Source organism: Ochlerotatus camptorhynchus, unplaced genomic scaffold (assembly GCF_037179485.1).
Source record: "Ochlerotatus camptorhynchus isolate MF236.1 unplaced genomic scaffold, CSIRO-AGI_Acam_v1.1 ptg000006l, whole genome shotgun sequence".
Classification (NCBI taxonomy): domain Eukaryota; kingdom Metazoa; phylum Arthropoda; class Insecta; order Diptera; family Culicidae; genus Ochlerotatus; species Ochlerotatus camptorhynchus.
The window spans coordinates 546,877-566,072 of NW_027040498.1; the positions used below are offsets into that span (position 1 = coordinate 546,877).

Here is a 19,196-nt window from a genome sequence, read left to right on the forward strand (position 1 = left end):
AGATACACCGATACGACACTGTGCAGTGGCCGAGGTAGTGGCATCTGGAAGTCAACACCCATCTTTGAACGTCCAGCAAAGGGGACCTGACGCCACCGATTCAATTTTTATTTTTCAGAAGATTCGGTAAATTGAGTAATTGTAGTGTTTTAATTTAATTTATTTTTTCCTGTTTAGCAGCAGCAGCTCCAGAAACAGCCAATACAGCAGAGTCAGCAATTGCTTTCCACAAGATTTCGTGAGGCATTTTTGGCAGCACTTAGCATTGCAGGAGTGGAGGGAGGATGTTTGTCGATATGGCAATAACGGGGTCTGAGCATCACTTCCAGTGGATGGAGTCAGTCTACGCCAGTGATAGGTATTACGAAATGCGCTGCCACGTGAACCAACAGCAGGAGGAATCCTAGATCAATTGACCCATCTTCTCGGTGGCTCAGTATCTTCCGGCTGTACTGCAAGATCCCAGCCGTACTAATCAGATTCATTTTTTCACCAAATAACATTAATGGCTGCTACGGATTGAACTTTTTTTTCCTTGATTTGTTTTCCGTCGATCTTGTTTTCCAGGCTTAGCACCAATGCTACCGACGCCAGGGAGGCAATAACCCACACCTGGACCCTACCTATCAACCCATCAACTCATGAACCGGGGACCAACGGCTTTACTTCCCGTGATCAGAGATGTTATGCCTCAGAACATTCCGGTGACGTCTCAAAGTGTAAGATCAAGATATCAAAAAGAATGTGAATGTGAATAGTGACTTTTTCTTTTTTGCAGTATGAACCTTACTTTTCCAGTGCACACACCCACGTGTTTGATAAACATGATTCCATTACCCTATCGGCTACATTCGTGCTTAGATTCGTGTGGTAAGGATGCAAGATGAAGCATCCCATCAGCAAGAAGTGGGAAAATCGTCGGAGGACCCCGAGGCCACAGCAGCGACGGCTTCGGAAATCGGATAGACAACATGAGTAATATAGGAAGTAATAAATTTATTTTTAGAAATTTTATCAAATAAATTAAGAAATTAATTAATATTTATTAGAACTTATTCCTGGAAAAAAACGATAAAAAAGCTTATTTTTTTTAATTAAAAACACTGTTTTCCATTTGAGAATGGCACATTTTATGTCAACTATACCATGCTTTCCTTTCAAAAGTTTGTATTGAAACGAAAATAACCCCCTTTAAATTTGAGCACTGCCTCGCTTTCCATTTGACAGTACTACGATTCACTTTAAAAATGTCAACTTTTGAAAGCAGGGAGTAGTGGGTAACCTTTGAATTAACAGTTGGATGACTTTTGTTTTGAAAGCTAAACACTTTCTACCAAAAAGAACCAATGCAAACTTTTAATTCTACCAATGGTTTTTTTAATTTCATTAGCGATTATTTTTTGTGTGTAATAGGGCTACACACTTAAACTTAAATTTTTATCTCGGTAAATCGTGGTACCGAAAACCTCCCGTAAAGCGTGATTTTTACCAAATTATCGTTAAAATAGTTGTTTTTACTGATTTTCGTTAACAATTATTGTCGTTATTTCGGTACCAAAAACAGTTTACTGACTTTCGGCAATTTAAATTGCTGAGAGAGTCGAAAAAATAAGCAACTACCGATATCGGTTAAAGAATTCGCTGAGCTTCAGCAATTGTACTTCCTTTTCCAGGAAAACAATCTAAAGTGGTGTCCGCCATTTTTCAGTTTCTCTAGTGACGTGAAAGCGTGCGTTTGCGTTGTGCTTCTGCTAGTCAGGAAATAGTCGCGACATTTTGTGAGAATGGAAGATATTATGCTTCAAATCGAGGCTGAAGCAGAGCCAGTGAGGAGTAAACTAAAACAAATTCTTCGTAAGTATTAACTTATTTCTTTTTTAGAGTTATATGGAATTGGCAGATGCGATACTCTGCTTTTTTTGTAAGCAGCTTGTACCGGGATACGTCGATGGCCTACAACGCCATGTCAATGTGCACATGAAAGAAAACCATTTTAATGCAGCTTTTATTGCATTCAATTGCACTTTTTCGATGTGCAAAATGACATATGCTCATTTTACTTCTCTGAAGCGGCATATTTTACATGAGCATCCACCATTATCTGGTGGAGTTAGACCTTCAATGGATGTCACTCCAAATTTTGAGATCCTTTCTAATATCCCTCCAATAAAAAAAGTGAGGTTAAGCTCTCTTTCGGAGCAACCTGAGCGAAGTTTCTTGGCAGAGGAAGCGACTGCCGAATACGTTCCATTTAGACGAACCAGGAATCAAAACCTCAACCAAACACCTATTACTCTGGAGGAAATTAAGAAAGCCGCTGGAGTGGGGATTTGCCGACTTGTAGGAGACGTAGGGCTTCCACAATCCAAATCTGTAGAAATCATTGATCTTTGTGACAATCTGGTTGAAATGATGTCACAACGTCTACGAATTTTAACTATGACTTTCCTACAAGATAACGGTATTGACATAATCGAAAAAAATACGGTAGACTTTTTGAACGAGTTTAATTTTTTTGGTATTTTCTCAGAAGTCACGACGTTCCCCAAAAGAACTAAATTTTTTAAGAAAATTGCAGTTTCAGTTCCCGAGCCAACGGAAAAAATGTTATCCTATCGCGAAGATGTCCGTCATGTGCAAGGAAAGCATCAAAAAATTCGAGTGCCTGAAACATTTTCCTATATTCCCGTTATCGAAACGATCAAACTGATCTTTAGAAACCCGTCGAATCGAAAACTTTTGGAGGAATCTGAAAATGAGCTGAAATCGATTGGCACAACGAAAGAATACAGCTCTTTTTGTACTGGAGAAGCCTATCAAGACAGTATTTTTTTTCACAAGCACCCCAACGTTATCCGATTGAGTATATACCAGGATGATGTGGAACTAGGAAATGCGTTGAGCAGTAGAGCCGGTATTAACAAAGTATCATGCTTTTCTTTCAAAATCCAGAACTTCCCTGACAAGTTTAACAGTTCTCCCAAGAGTATTTTCCCGTTAATATATTGTACCTCGGTCGATGCTAAAAAGCATGGTTATAATAAAATATTGCAACCATTGGTATCAGACATGAAAAAGCTGGAAACTGGTGTTACTGTGTACTATGGCTCTGAATCGTTCGTCCTTAGAGCATCACTGGCGGCGTTTGTTGGTGACACCTTAGCAGTACACGATGTGTTCAATTTACTGGGACCGGGAGCCAATTTTTTCTGCAGGATTTGTACCATTTCAAGGCCAATGTTCAAGGAAGATCCACATGCCCAACATCCGATTAGAACCAAGGCTTGGTATGAAACCAAGATGCAACAACTGCAGTCAGGCAAAATTACATCAACGGAATGTGGATTGCATCCTCAAGGGTGCATATTAAATGAATTAAACAATTTCCATGTCTGCGAAAATTACGTACTTGATGTAATGCATGACATGGCCGAAGGTATTGTTCCGTTGACCTTGCAGCTGGTTCTGAATCGTTATTTGAAAAACAAAGAATTCGATCTTGATATTTCATATATTAACTATCGAGTCAACACATTTGCCTACGGATATGTTGATAGGAAAAATAAACCATCGTCAAATTTTACGGAAGAGATGCTGAGCAAATCTAACGCATGTAAAATAAAGCAGACTTCATCACAGAATGTCTTACTACTACGTTCATTTCCTTTTCTGTTCGGGCACAAAGTTCCAGTGGATTGCCCGTATATGTCGTTGATTGGACATTTGATAAATATCGTAAGAATTCTAATGTCCCCCATCGTTTCGGACTATATGCTTGCGGAACTTGAAGAACACATAAGACAATTCCAACAATCCTTTTACGACCATTTTCAAAAACGAATAAACAAAAGTCACCATATGGAGCATTACCCCTATTGCATAAGAAAAAGTGGAAGTATGAAACAGTTCAACTGTTTAACGTTTGAGCAAAAAAACAAACCTTGCAAAACTCAGACCGCCAATTGTAGAAATTTCAAAAATATTTGTAAAAGTTTGGCAAAGCGACAATGTTTTACCATGACATTGGATATCATAGATAATCCATTTACCGAAAAAGTACATTACAAATCTGGTAAAATTGTTCATCGCAGTAAGACACTTAGCAACAACTTCTTGGCGGAATGCGAGGATCTTGTGTTTATTCCTATGAATGTTAGGATTAACGGTATCGATTTCCGGCCGAATTTGATCATTTCCCTTAAAAATCACAACAACATGTTGTATTCAACGTTCGCAGTTATTCAAGAAATTGTCATTATAAACAACATGATTAATTTTCTTGTGAAAATCTGCCAGACAATTGATTACAATGATTTCTATGAGGCCTATGAAGTTGAAGAATTGAATGAAGAAAGGCTACTTCAGGATGTTGAAGTTTTCCTGCATACCACTTTTGCTATCTGGTCACCATACGACAGTCAAACAAAATACGTATCGCGCCGCTTTTATTGTCAGGATTACTGAACGTTATTGAGTAATTTAGATATGTTTTTATGAGATACGTTGCTTTAATACATTCTCCTTTTTTTCAGTTGCCGAAGAAATCGATGAGCATGAAATTTTTATGTCCCTTAATGAGTCTGATTTCAAACGCCTTGAATTGAACACGAAAGCTATCAAAATAATCCAGAAAATTCAAAAATCTGTTCTCTCTGAGCAAATAATAGAAGAGGAGTACCTTGAGAACGACGATACTGATGCTACTGCCGCTGATGAACATCCGACAGAGGTCAATGCAATGCAATGCGACGAGCAACCAAATACGGAAGAGCACCCAGATCTGGAAATAAACGACGACCCGAATCCCTATACCGGAATCAGTTTGGAACGGGTAAGACCAGCACTTATACTGTTTTCGGGTTTAAACTTGGGTCATTTCACTATGTATTGATATTCTATATAGTAAGTGATACTTTCATTTGAACTCTACAACTTACTTATCAACAAAACAATGCACTTTCACTGGGACCTGCAGATCTCTGCAGATGATGCAGCAATTCAAGCTGAACATTGCATTAGCCCCTAAATAACATTGACAGATTTTCTTTATCGACTTTGTCTTTACTGACATTCCCAGGTATTTTCAGCACACAGAATCTGATCTGATCTCCTTTACCAACTTAAAACAGCAAGTTCATCTTTTTGAAAAGTTGATGCCGATGTAATGTCGTATTCGATTTTGCGCAGCACCAAAAAGGCAAGGCGCTAACAGTTAACATCATTTATGTTTGTAAGCAAAGGTGCAATTGAATTTTTGGTGTGCTGATCGTAAAATAGTAAAAGAATACAAGCTGAACATTGCATTAGGTCCTAAGTAACATTGATCGATTCTCTTCATCGACTTTATCTTTCGTTAATAACTTGAGCACATAACCGTTTCTTGTTGTGTTTTTCATATTAGATGCTATAAGCTTCTTCTATCGATCTATGTGCTGAAAATACCTGTGAATGTCTTCACATGGCCGTGGGGATACAAAAAAAAGTCGACGAAGAGAATCTGTCAATGTTACTTAGGACCTAATGTAATGTTCAGCTTGAATAGTATTTGACAGCCACATCCCACCCCTGCATTGCGTAGGAGACCGTGTTTACATTAAGATAAACATTTCAAAAGGTCCTATCTGCATTGATCGTTTCTCTTTATCAACTTTCTCTTTCGTCAATAACTCAGCTGCAAAACCTTTCCCTGTTTTGGACGCTAGATAAGAACCTCCTTTATCAAACTGTGTGGTAGAATTAGCACGAAATATGTTTGCATAGCAGTGAATATGAAAAGAGAAAGTCGATGAAGAGAATCGATCAAAGCAGATAGGACCGTTTGAAATGTTCAACGAGAGAATTAATTTTTGTTGGGTAACGAAGGTAATTCCTTCGGTTTCCTTCGGGTTTTTCTAAAAAGGATTTGTTTTGATTTTTTTCAGGAAATTGATATCAACATAATCTTTTCCAAGACTGAAGAAGGAAATGATTTAATTGAAACTCTACGTGAAGCCAAGAAACCTAACGACAAAACCATAAAGAGGATTACACATCTTCTATGCAATTTTCTTAAATTGAACTATGGAGTGTGAGTATTAAATCAAATGTATATTATATTGCCATGCCAGTTGAAAACTGGAACGGCCATTAGCGATAGGCAACATTTTTTTTTCTATACGTTTTATACATATTGCTGGACGTAGTGTGCAGCAATCACAAATGATACTGTGGATACGCTATACAGCGCACTTCTTCCAACCTCGCTTCCAACGCTTTGTATGAAAAATCGATTGTCTTTACAGGGGTATTCCAGTTTTCAAATCAAATGGCAAAATTGCAAATCAAGTGTCGTATAGCATTCCATCGAATATTCCATTATGAACTAATAGGATTATCACCAAATTTTGTGTATGCTTTCAAAATGTGGCAAAAGCACACGTTTTAGTGCACAGACAAAAAAAAAATGCAAACTTGCACTTTCAACGAACCGTTAAGACATTACAACTATTGTGATAATTCAATTTACAATACAATGAATATTATATTTGCCAATCCTTTATTTTAGACGCACTTCTACCTACTACAAAAACATGCTAGCGAAATCTTTGGTCCGGTCCTATCCCGTTTTGGCGTCATCTGTCTCAGTTGTACCGCATGTAAGTATTATTTAAGTATGTCCCTCAATTTATGCCAATTTAACATATATAGGTATATATATATGAACATGTTCAATTTCATAGAACAATAATTATTTTAGGCACTATGGTTCTATTTGAATGGCAGAGGCGATGGGAAGCATGCCGGTAAGATACATTATCATATGGAATATCTTGCTAAACGAGCAGAAGGGCGGGTGTTCAAAAGGAATGCACATAAAATGGAAAAAGAGCAATCCGTGAAACATGAAGATGCATGTGTATCTGAAACTGATCTTTTCGCAATGGTTTGTTGAAGCATTAATTTCACACTTAGTTTAGTTTAATTAAAATTTCTGACTTGTTAACAGATTGAGGAGCTCAAGTTTATTGTTCCGGTACCGGAAAACAGAAATCGCATCATTCAGTTATGGGAATCTACTTTTGCAATTCGGTGTCAATATCGCTCTAATAATGATTTCATGTCCTTCTTAGAAGAATTTCCTGTTTCAACTGCATTTCATGGAGAACTAGTTAGTTTTTTTTAAATGTTGTTCGCATATAATTTGATTCAGATGAAAATTTTATCGAAGCTCTTTTTATTAAGCGTTTTATCAAATACCAGCTTCTTTTACCACTAAATATAATATGAATATTTAAATTTCAGATTGAATATGATTTCAAACGGATGACTAGCCGAAATGTCGTTTTCACTGAAGAATGGGCATGCTGGCAGCATAAAGTGCTTCATTCATACAAATACATGTTCAAAGAAATCTCTGATGGTAAGTGTACCAACATGCAATTTTATGGTATTTTTTCATTCAATATTGTATTTTTGGTAGGGGAATTTACGTATTCTCGGCAACCTAAGCAGCGACCTTCTTTCTATAGCCTTTTTCTCTAAGGAACGCACACATATGCAGTATTGGTTTGTTTACAATCTTTTGCTGCCAGCTGCTCTAACAATTTCAGTCGAAAGAATTGTCAAAAACTGTTTTGAAACGCTTTTACAAAGCTCCAATCTTCTCTAGTGAGAGCGAGTATTGTCGGCAACCAGTTTTTCTTCGGCAACCGTTCCATTTGAACTGCATGTAAATCTGCTGTTCTATTATCGGCAACTCGAAATCAGCTACAATTTGTAGTGCGTGTGTTGCATTTCAAGAAAACCTTGCTAGATTGCATTTTCTCAGTGGTAAAAATATAGTCAAATTGAAGCTGAAAGCATAAAGACTCGTTTGCATGCATTCAGCGAAGTGTTTTCGTAAGAAAATCCAGTGAAAATAGTGTTTCAATTTGTGTTGCCGAAAATAGTCTGTCATGCCGAAGCCGTCATTTCCCCTATTTAGATTTTTTGAGAGCGCTTGCAATTATTCGCATAAAAAATCCAACTCGAGGATCGAAACGTTTGCGCAACGAAGATGCATCGAAGGAAAACCCTCTTATCGGACTATTTCAATGGATTAAGGTAAATTAGCAATGGAAATTTAAAAGAAAATAAATTACAGATCATTTCTTAACGTTTCTAGTTGGACGACCCGCTTCCGGAAAGTTTTAAAAATCCTGTACTAGCCATCAGGGGGACCAGTATGACACCAGGTGAACAATGTTTTATTTCCTGGAACAACGTGAACATTCCAGTGGGTAGTAACATTGTTCAGGCATTTGGCATACTGTGTCAGTGCTTTATTGTATTTGGAACAACTTGTGCTCCGACTGACAAACAATTTTTGCTTTTCTTCAAAGCTGTTGTTTTTTCCACTTCCTCAATTTCCACTACAGGGGAAAAATTTGTTAGATCCCTTGAAGATTGATTTTAAAGATTTTTATATTTTTAAGTATATACGTTTTGGTTTTACGATGATGTTTTATGAGATGTGCACAGTAAAAGATATGTCCAAAACTGAAATACACTTCTTTTATTTAAAAAAAATGTAAGAAAAACGGTAGTTCCTAATATGTTTTTTTAATGAAATTCGGTAAAACCCAAGAATTTTAATTACAAGATTTTGCGGATCAATTCTGCAAAATGGAAAGCGTTTTACCGAAATTCGGCTATGTTAATTCAGGATATATCGGTAATCGCGTACCGAAATTATCGTTAAAATTTGACAGTTGTTTGAATTTATGTGTTGCTAATTTCTCGGTAAACTGAACTTTTACCGACATTTTTAACGAAATCTCAGCTGTTGGATTCTCGGCAAAAAAAATTGACGTCCTCGGTGAAATAAATTAACTGTGTAGGACACAATCTGCGCTGGTAACATAAACTTTGTTTTATTTTCTTGGTTGTTTGTTTATAAAATAAATGAATAAATTCATGTTTTAAATATGATACAAACATTAGTTTGGCTACTTTTCTTAATCTTGAAAATCATTAATATGATAATATTTAAAATTTGATGTAAAAAATATATTGTCATAATAAAAACAACTCTTTTCGAGCTCAAACAGTTTGCACTTCATTTTGAAAGCATTGGTTTTCCTTTTGACAGTTCTACAATTTGATTCAAAAGCATCAACTTTTAAAACTAACGAAGAGGTAAACTTTTGATTTGACAAGTTACACATTTTTATTTTGAATGCTTCAGACTTTCTACCAAAAAGAACCAACGAAAACTTTTAATTCTATCAATGATTTTTTTAATTTTAGTAGTGATTATTGTTTGTGTGTATATCTATCATTTTCCAGGATGCTTTCATGAACTGGCTGTATTGGTGTTAGATTAGATTAGATTAGATTAGATTATACTATGAAGATCCATCCTTAAAGTTCAATTTGTAAACAGAGGAGATTTTAGAATACACTTTTAAAAGACTAAAAGGCAACAATATATGCATATCACTCTCATTTAAAACCGAATGATTTTATGATTGCTTTTATAATGATAGAACAGGTTTATAGAGTATTTTATCACGACATTAATAAAAAATTGCTAATGAAGTTTATGATTGATTTTTAGAACAGTTTTATGGTGGGATTGAGAACTACTTTAAATTTAATTTAAAAACAAGACATTTTTTGATTTCTCGCCAGACTGTGAAAGGTTTTTAAAACAGCGAAAAGGTGAACTACTAAGCAGGAACGTTTTACACTGTAAAATGCTGTATTTAAACTAAATGGATTATTGATTGCCAGCATAAATCAGAGTGGATGCCAAATGATTGCAGAATTGTTACCTTGGGAAGCATCATCTGTTGGTTCTATATGCGATGAACTAGCCAAGTGCTAAAAATCTCAATAATAAAGTTATTTAAAAAACAATGTTGGTTCTCTGTGTAATTACAGCTCATCCGGCAATAACGGAGTAGCATCTGCGGGTGGACAATCAGGCTCATGCTAATGGTCAATTGAAATTAAGATATATTTCCCGTTGGATCGATAATCCCGACAATAAATATGGAACAAGGAGCTAAACTCCGTATAATTTCACATTTAACCGATTTGTACCAAACAATCGTCAGTTGATCGGTATGAATGTAACACATCTACAAATGAAATATCCAGTTTATACCTAAGGGAACACTTTATTTACTGTCAGATTAAAATCAAAAATGATCCCTCCTGTTGTTGCTTTACGGGATATATTTTGAGTGATTATTCAAAATACATAATGAAAGACAAAAATCAACTCCTAACGATATTTCATAGGAAATAACAGGCTTTCCGTTTTCCTTTAAACTAACCACCATTTGCTTTTTCATTATATTTCATTCTACACTTAAAGAGTGGCAATTATTCTCCTCCCATATTTCCTCCACCAATTGTGAGCATCAAATACAATTAACCAAAACATTTTCCACTAAAAAAAACTTCAGCGAAACGGCTGCAGCCGCGATTTCTATGTTTTGAAGATCAGGTAGGTACCAACGAATAAAACCTACATAAGACACTTGTACCCACTGCATAACAGTCACTCGTTCCGTAGAAGTGCTCCCGTAAGCAGCATCCGCATAGTTACAATAACGAACTCCTTCAGTTACTCAGTGAAATGCAAAATCAGTGAATATATTTATTTAAAGTGTCATGCCAACGGAAGTGCCAAAATGGATAAAAGTTTTAACGCAGTGCTTAACGATATGAATGTGCCGAATCACATAGATGATTTGGACGAGTTACTCAACAGCACATGGGATCACAAAGCAATGGATCAACGCGACTACGATGCGTTGTATGAGGAGTTGAATCAACCGCTTCTGCTCACTCCAGTTGCGTCACCATCGAACGAGGAAGTTACGGCGTCGAAAGCGAGTGAAAAGTACGCTAGCCAGAACAAGCATGAAGCGAAAAGTGGTATGTTAACACCACAAGCGTCCCCTAACATGTGCAACGAAATAACGAGTGATGCCCCTATTCAAGACAAATCGCAAATCTTAAACCCTTTACCAGTACGGGATGTTATGTTAAAACAGTGTGAACCATTGAATTCAGATTATGCAAACAGTAGTAAACTGATGGTAGCTGTTCGTAATCGCCTCGAACAAATGTCATCGCAATCGTCAGTAAAAAAATGTTTTCCAGTGCAAAGCACAGTTCAGCAACAGCCAGTGCAAAACTACGCTATAGACAATGATTCCAGTTCTACTTACATTCAATTATCTCCGTATTCTTCAAATGAGCCTCATCTAGTGACTACAAATTCGTCACAATATACTACAACAAGTGAATCAACCGTTTGCACAAAACCATTGAATACAGTTCCTGTGAGCTATCAATCGTCTGAAGAAGTATTCATGACCCAGCCATCATTCTCTCCAACATCGTACATCCCGTACTACACACATCATAATGAGTCTCCACCACCGGTGGCACAATATTCAACGGCTCCTACACAATCGAACCAAGTGATGTACGTGGACCAACAAGAAATACCAATAATATCACTCTCGGCCGAGCAGCCTCCAGCTGATGTTAGTCCTTGTTGCGAATCGTTGGATTCAATACAACCAACACCCGGAATGAGTTGTGCTGAGTACCTCTCGTCAGTTCAAATGTCTCCAAATCATCCAGACTCGAGCGAATCTCCTCCAACATACTACATTTTGGTTCAAGATCCGCAGATATCCACCAGCTGTGAGCAGTCACCGCCATTTCAAATCCTGCTGCAATCAAATGAACAGCAACAGATCGTTGCACCAAGGGTTGCATCTGTCCCATCAGTTCCAGTCCCGTCAATCTCATCAGATCGAACACCAGTTTTCGAGCAAATTGATCCCTCGGGAGATTACGTGCAAATACAGAACAACTACGTCCTTCCGTCCGACGGCACCGTCAAAGCCTTTCCGGTGGAAGAAATCTACCGAGTCGACCGCCAGGAAGCCAAGATAAAGAAGAAACCACGGAAGGCCAACATCAACTACGGTACAGACTTTTACTGTCACATATGCCGGAAGGAATTTGGCAAGCGAGGTAGCTTCCAACAGCACTGGCGACAGAAACACGCGGATCCAAGGCCGTTTCGCTGCGATACCTGCGGCAAAACGTACCTAACGGAGCGGGATCTACGACAGCACAAGGAGAATCACGACCCGACCAAGAAGCAGTGGAAGTGTACCGAGTGTGACAATCGCTACAGGCACATGAAGGATCGCGATCGGCACTACGATTCGCATCACGGAACACCGGGTCATCCATGTGTGGTGGAAGGATGCGATAAGGCATTTGCGCGGAGAGATCATATGCTGGCGCACCTAGTTAGTCATAGCAACAGGAACATGCGGGAGATCAAGAAGGCGCAGGAAAAGGAAGAGAAGGAACAGAGCAAGGGAGGGAAGAGAGGTAGGAAGCGCAAGCTGGAATGTGAAGGGATTTGTGGGTGAGGGTGGATGCATGCAGTGAACCTGGGAATATTTGACGTTCCAGTGGAAATCATAGTGTAATTGTGAATCGGCATTGAAATGGAAGCTTGACCGATACATCATGTTAATTTTACAAATGATGTTGGTAAATTTAACAGGGAGTACATTTTAAATGATTGCTTGTGAAAGCGTAAAACTGCTTCAGTGATGAATAAAGCAAACATAAACAGTTATGAAAAATATGATAACGAGATTACGTGTGATTCGACAACAAAGACTGATGTTAAGAAACGATATTAGGCCTAGTTTAAGTTTAAACAGGGAATCTGAAACTGAAAGATGACTATAAACTGTGGTCAAGCGGTATTTTAATATATTAATAATCCATGTTTAAATAACTAATTGAGAAAAAGATATACGTTCTTCACACGAATATTGTAACAGTGTTGATATAGTAATTGTTTGTTCTACACATTCGATTTGATATTAATAAATTTTGTCTATTGATGTACCAGATATTACGTTAAGCAATGTATATTAAACCCAGTAATAAAAATCCGGTGAAATAACAAGAAAGCAACAATTATGCAAACCAGTAATGTTTTTGATGTAAATGCTATGTGTTAAGTGACTATTGTAATCCATCATTACTATGATAATAAATGATCCTAATTCCTGATTGCAAACTTTTTGTTTTTATTTGTGCCCTTATATTTCCCATTTTAATTATTTCGTTCAAATAGCAAAAGATTTTGTTAATCCAACATTTCAATGCGATACTTAAACACAAATGGTTGCTGTTCCTTAACTTCACTTCTCATCATCATATCTTCATCGAGCACATGAATCTTTTCGTCTGTTGCCAATTCTGAAAAAATAGCATCCTGCGTCAGATTCTTTGACAACCGCATCTTTAAAAGCTTCCTGGGGTTGTCAAATGCAATGCTATTTTTTCTCTGAATTGGGTTGTTTAGGGGTATTGAGGTAAATACATATTCGTTATTTGCATTAAAAATGGATCCGAAATGCAAAATTTCATCAATTTTGGTACACTGGAACTATTTTAAATAAGAACGATTACATTAACAAAAATCACCATTTAGCGCCCCTTGGTGGGACTTTGTTTGGGAGCGAGCTGTCAACGAATAGATATAGTGTCAACGGTCAAAAATTTAAATCTTTCAAATCATTGTGCTCAGAAAGCAAAGCTCTATCAGATGATGTATAAAAATTGGTATATTTTTCGAAGTTAAACAACCCAATTGCAAAGCTCAGTTTCAACAACTCTTAGGTCTAGATAGAGCTGGATTTAGTGCGTAACAGCTTTTGTGAACAATGACTTCTTTCGATGATTTAAAAAAATCAAGGCTCGCCTAAGCAAATCAACATCACCATCGGGTAGAGAAATACTTCCCCTACCCGATGGTTGTATTGGACTGCGTGGGCGTGAAATGAATTCCTAGAAATCTTCGACAGAAGCCATTGTTTACAAAAGCTTTTACGCCCTAATTCCAGCTCTATCTAGAGGTAGTCCCAGTTTTTCTTTTCATCGTTCTGTTTTCGTTTTTTACCATGTTGTTGATTTTCTAACTACTTCAGGGCTTTCCGTTTGGGGCAGGAATACAGCATTGATTTGTCTGACTTGAATTTAATGAAAAGCAGGACCCCTCCAGACTGTTTCTTGATTTCAATTCCGTCCAAATTCATTGAAACTCCGTTGGATTTCCCACGACATTCGGAGGAAGGTAGGAAAAAAAGTAATTTGCTAGGAGCGCTTCTTTTGTTTTTAGAACAATGCAGGCGTAACATTTGATAACGGCACAAAAGCTTTTGTAAACAAACTTTTTAAAGCCCTTTACACGCGAACCGAAGTACGTTCACGCAAACCAACAACATCATCGGATAGGGGCAACTCTCACCTTTCCGAAAGTGGTATTGGTTTGCGTGGGCGTACTTTGGTTAGCGTGCAAAGGGCCTTAGAAGGTTTGTTTACAAATGCTTTTGTGGCGTTATCAAATGTTACGCCTGAATGGGTGTAAATATACATACTGAGCGCTATTATAGGCTTTGTTTTGTAGCTGTTTTAACTATACAGTTGAAATTCGCTTGTTAGATACTCGTTAGTTGGGGTCCCAACAAACAATTGCCTATTGTAGAAACGACTTCTTGACGATTTAATTCAACTGCATGCTTAATAATACTTGTACTATTTTGAATAATAACTTCTATTCAGGCTTTGTTCACACAAATCTGGAGAATTTATTCAACCACAACATCGAAATATTTGGTGTTGAATAAGGTATGTCGAGAAGCTTTTATTCGACTTACAAGAGTTGTAATAGAGCTTATTCGATCAAATTTTTGATTATTCAGCGTTTATTAGACATCATTACTTCCTTAAACAGCGATGATATAAAGGTGTATATAGACGCTTGATTCTCATTTGAAATAATGTTTAATTAGACACTATTATACATTTATTAAACGATTATTCAACTACGAGGTAATTAATCCGAAAATAAGAACGGGACAGAGCTGGGTTGTTCTAGTTATTGTGATTGTTGGTGTCAGTATTTCTTTCGAAACACGCACCCATCCACAACAAGAGATATTTACTAGAAAATTTATTGCATACACACATGTCGTTAGATGGAGGGGATTCGAACTATGACTTTCCGATTACCAGCCGCTTGCCGTGCCATCTGAGCTATTCTAGAGTACATCATATGGGCAACTAAATAAGCAATACAAGCTTGAATCTGAATACCTATCAGCACTCCCAGCCGTGGCTCTAGCTAGTTCAAGGAGATGTGAGAATGATTTATTCATTCATAGTGTTTTACATGCGACCAATGTTACCTCTCCATCCATCTAATTTCGATGGAAAGGATGCTTGGCTATTCTTTTCGATAGATCGATGAATTGGTTGTCGTGTTTGATACGATCTATGATTGCGATATAAATTAATTAAGCGTAAAAAATAAATAAAAAAAAAGGCTAAGGTTGGGATTGAACTCCCGACCTTCTACTTGGAAAGCGGAAACGGTAACCACTATGCTACAATTTAATTCTGTATCATTTTTGCACGGATTCTGCTAGTGTTCAGGAATATTTTTGTTGAGAAAAATTAAAAATTCCAATAGTTCCATAGTGGTTATGATCTTCCGGATTTCTTGTGTGTGAATAGTTTAGGTGCAAATCAGTTTAGATGTGTATAAAATCGTAAAATAAGACAATTGCCTATGGACCTGGCAATGACAAATGCTTTAATTTGCGTTGTGAAAAATCCTTCTTCTGATATCAACAAACGGTTTGGTTGACGTTTTCTCTCGAACTCTCGTGGTGCCCTCTACGTTGGTGATGCATTAAAAAGGCCTATTGCAAGCCTGGTGTAAACATATGGCATTTGCTCGAAAAAAAACTACAAGAGACAGCCCTATGGGGTTGTACGCAATGGTAATAAATGTTATTGGTTAACTGCAGCAGGAGCTTGTATTTTGTGTAGGAATAGGAATTTAAGCGGGGTTCTTTAGTATGACTATGATTTCCCTGAAAATAACCTTTTAATATGAATTTTAGTTGGGACATGTTCAGAAATTTAACTCTTTTGGAAAAGCTTAGTGGCCGATGGTAGTACACGCTTAAAGCCATTGGAAGATGATGATGACGTGTAGTTGGATCAGCAAATCTTCGGTTCAATGATTGGGCACTCGCAAGAGTCTCGGCCCGTCTGCTGCTGGACAGGGGTTGAACTGGTGTCTGCGATAGATTGGAAGGCCACAGAATATCAGTGTCCACCCAGCTAAAGCTCCTCCCTTTTTTAGTTTCTCTCGTTAAATTTCTTCTCTCAACAAGTTGGTAAATCATAGCCTTTAGCAGAAAGACGCTTAAAAATTTTTGACGTAGGACTACGTCTGTGATTTTTATATGGGGGTTCACTTTGTGAAAACCGAAAATGGCACATGTAACAAAATTATGAAAGATTTCGAACTTTAATAGCTCAGCTGCCTCTGGACAAACTCAAAAATTTTATCACCAATTGATCAGAAATATTTCTATATTTCTATATTTTATTATTTTTCAAAATTTCACTATTGAAAAACGCAACAAATGTGCAATTTTGCTATCATAATTAAAACTATCACCGATTGCTTGCGAAAAGCGATTTCCCTAACATAGATTTCAAAGTTGAATTCCATCCGGTCTCACCAAACGGTGTTTATTCAATCCCCGCGTGGTGAGTGCAGGTGTTCTCCAGTACACAACTTTCGCTGCCTGCAAGCTGCAGTCCACATGAGCATCCATAGATGGAATTTAAAGGCTTTAATGTGCCGCCTAGGGGCACGCAATTAATTAAATTAATTCCATTAACTACTGCTTTAATTACATTAATTACACAATGTAGAACATTAACTACTTTTTAAATCCATTAATTACAGTTGAAATTTCGTAATTAAAGTACATTAATTACATTTTCAATACTTTTAATTACATTCATTACGGATAGATCATTTCAATTACCGCATTAATTACTTTAAGTACTTTTGATTGCATTTTAACTTCAACGCACCGGTTCTTTGTATTGCGTGCCCCTCGGAAGCCGCACCGCTATTGATCGGAATCAGTAGCTCTTCGTGAGTCGCTATGGGCCATCTATGTCAAGCGCGTCATACTAAAGTGTATAAACAGAGAGAACTCTGCTCAAATTCCTATTCCTACACAAAACACAAGCTCCTGCTGCAGTTATCAAATGAGGATGTTAGAAGGAAAGGGGTGTAAGTGATTTTGATTAATTCTCTTCATCGACTTTCTCTTTTCATAGCCACAGTTTTATAAGCAGATTTTGCACTATTTCTGCCACATAGTTTGATAACCGAGGTTCTCATCTAGCATCCAGAATGGCACACGAATCAAGGAATGTGTTTGCAGCTGAATTATTAACGAAAGAGAAAGTCGATGAAGAGAATCGATCAAAGTCACTTACACCCCTTTCCTTCTAACCCCCCAATAAGATTTATTATATAAGACCACGTAGTCCTACGTCACCATTGCGCACAACCCCATAGGGCTGTTCTTTGTAGTTTTTCGGCTAATTTATGATCCTGTTTTACGTCATGGATCTTCTCTATGCCTGTTAAGATGAATTAGTACTCTTATTTATTTTCTCTTCTGCGCTAAATCAAACGAGTAGAAATAAGATGTCGGTTAATCTTTACGATTAATCGTTCATCGAATAATTGGACTTTTAGGCATCCCTAGAAAATAGTGTAATTTGATGTTCTTTGGTGTTCCTTCGAAAATGTCAAACAGCAGAATTGCAACCAGCAAGTGAAAGGAGCAGAGGGGTGAAAGTCAATTAATCGATTTACTCTCTTGATGACCATGGCTTCACTTACCTATGTTTACTATGATCTTCTATCATCCAGAACAACAAACGTATCAATGTATGTGTTTGCCGTCGAGTTATTAACGAAACAGAAAGTCGATGAAGAGAATCGATCAAAATCACTTGCACCCCTGCTTCCAAGTTTGGTTACAAAATTACAACTCTGGAGAGCATTTTGTGTGGTTCTGAATATGGCGATGATTGTGCAAAATGTTACACAATTGCATCCTTCCTAACCGCACACGCCCGACGATCGGAGGCAAATGCCACGTCGACTTGTTTCGTCTGCTTACTTCTCTTTGATGACTGTGTTGGGGAAGCAGCATATTCATGTACGTAATTGGTGGATTTTTTAGTTATTTCGACGCTTTTGGGCAACATTTATTACTTTTCAACAGTTTTTTTGACGTAGGACTACGTCTTTGATTTCTTTATGGGGGTACACTTTGTGAAAACCGAAAATGGAACATGTAACAAATTAAGAAAGATTTTGAACGTTAATAACTCAGCTGCCCCTGGTCCAATTTCTATAATTTTATCACCAATCAATCAGAAATATGGCTACGCATCGATAACAATGCTTCCTAATGTTGATTTAAAACAAGAAACTTTTGAAAAACTGGTAAATGTCCAGCATTGCCCAAAAACGTCGAATTAACTAACAAATCCACCAATTACCTATATGCATATGCTGCTTCCCCAGCACAGTCGTCAGAGAGTAGTAAGTAGACGAAACAAGTCGAAGTGGCATTCGCCTCCGATCCTCGGGCGCGTGCGAATAGGGAGGATGGAATTGCGTAATATTTTGCACACTCATCACTATATTCAGAACCAAACGCAAATCTTCGAGAAAACTACCATCCGTCGTCTGGCTCGCCGTGGCGGTGTCTGACGTATCTCCGGTCTGATTTACGAGGTGTGTTGAAGATGTTCCTGAAAAATGAGATCCGTCATGATGTCACCTACACTAAACACGCCAAGCGTAAGCGGCCATGGATGTCATCTACGTTTTGAAGTGACAGAGACGCACTCTGTTTGGTTTCGGAGGTTAAATCATCACCAACTTTGGCAACAAAACGGCTCTTTTCAGGGCCACCAAGCTTATTACAGTAAAGAGTAGGAATAGAATTCATCTGCCTGTATGTCTATATTCAGAACCAACGACCACACAAAATGCTCATGTAATCAAACTGGAAGTAGGGGTACAAATGATTTTGATCAACCTTGATCAACTTTGAATCGCCACGGCCGGATATTTTCGATGGAAGAAACAACAATCTAGCATCTCATTCGACGAAGACGGCAGGAAACATTTGTGAAGCCGAGTTATTTACGAAAGAGAGTGTCGATGAAGAGAATCGATCAATGTAGATAGAACCTATTTAAAAGTGCCGCGA

At 37.6% G+C, this 19,196-nt stretch overlaps 3 protein-coding genes across 11 annotated transcripts in view; 2 read left to right on the forward strand and 1 right to left on the reverse strand.

The window, feature by feature from the left end:
• The window catches only part of LOC135717437 (uncharacterized), a 340,543-nt gene that overhangs the window by 94,288 nt on the left and 227,059 nt on the right, over positions 1 to 19,196 (reverse strand). The window lies entirely within an intron of this gene.
• Positions 1,731 to 8,459, forward strand: LOC135717162 (uncharacterized). The gene is made up of 9 exons (XM_065239124.1): positions 1,731 to 1,854; positions 4,533 to 4,831; positions 5,922 to 6,067; positions 6,545 to 6,635; positions 6,737 to 6,922; positions 6,986 to 7,147; positions 7,282 to 7,399; positions 7,964 to 8,082; positions 8,144 to 8,459. Exons 1-9 carry the CDS (start codon positions 1,785 to 1,787, stop codon positions 8,426 to 8,428), a joined length of 1,476 nt encoding a protein of 491 aa, XP_065095196.1. The 5' UTR covers positions 1,731 to 1,784; the 3' UTR covers positions 8,429 to 8,459.
• Positions 10,695 to 12,434, forward strand: LOC135717128 (zinc finger protein 184-like). Its single transcript, XM_065239080.1, has 2 exons — positions 10,695 to 10,956; positions 11,314 to 12,434. Exons 1-2 carry the CDS (start codon positions 10,695 to 10,697, stop codon positions 12,432 to 12,434), a joined length of 1,383 nt encoding a protein of 460 aa, XP_065095152.1.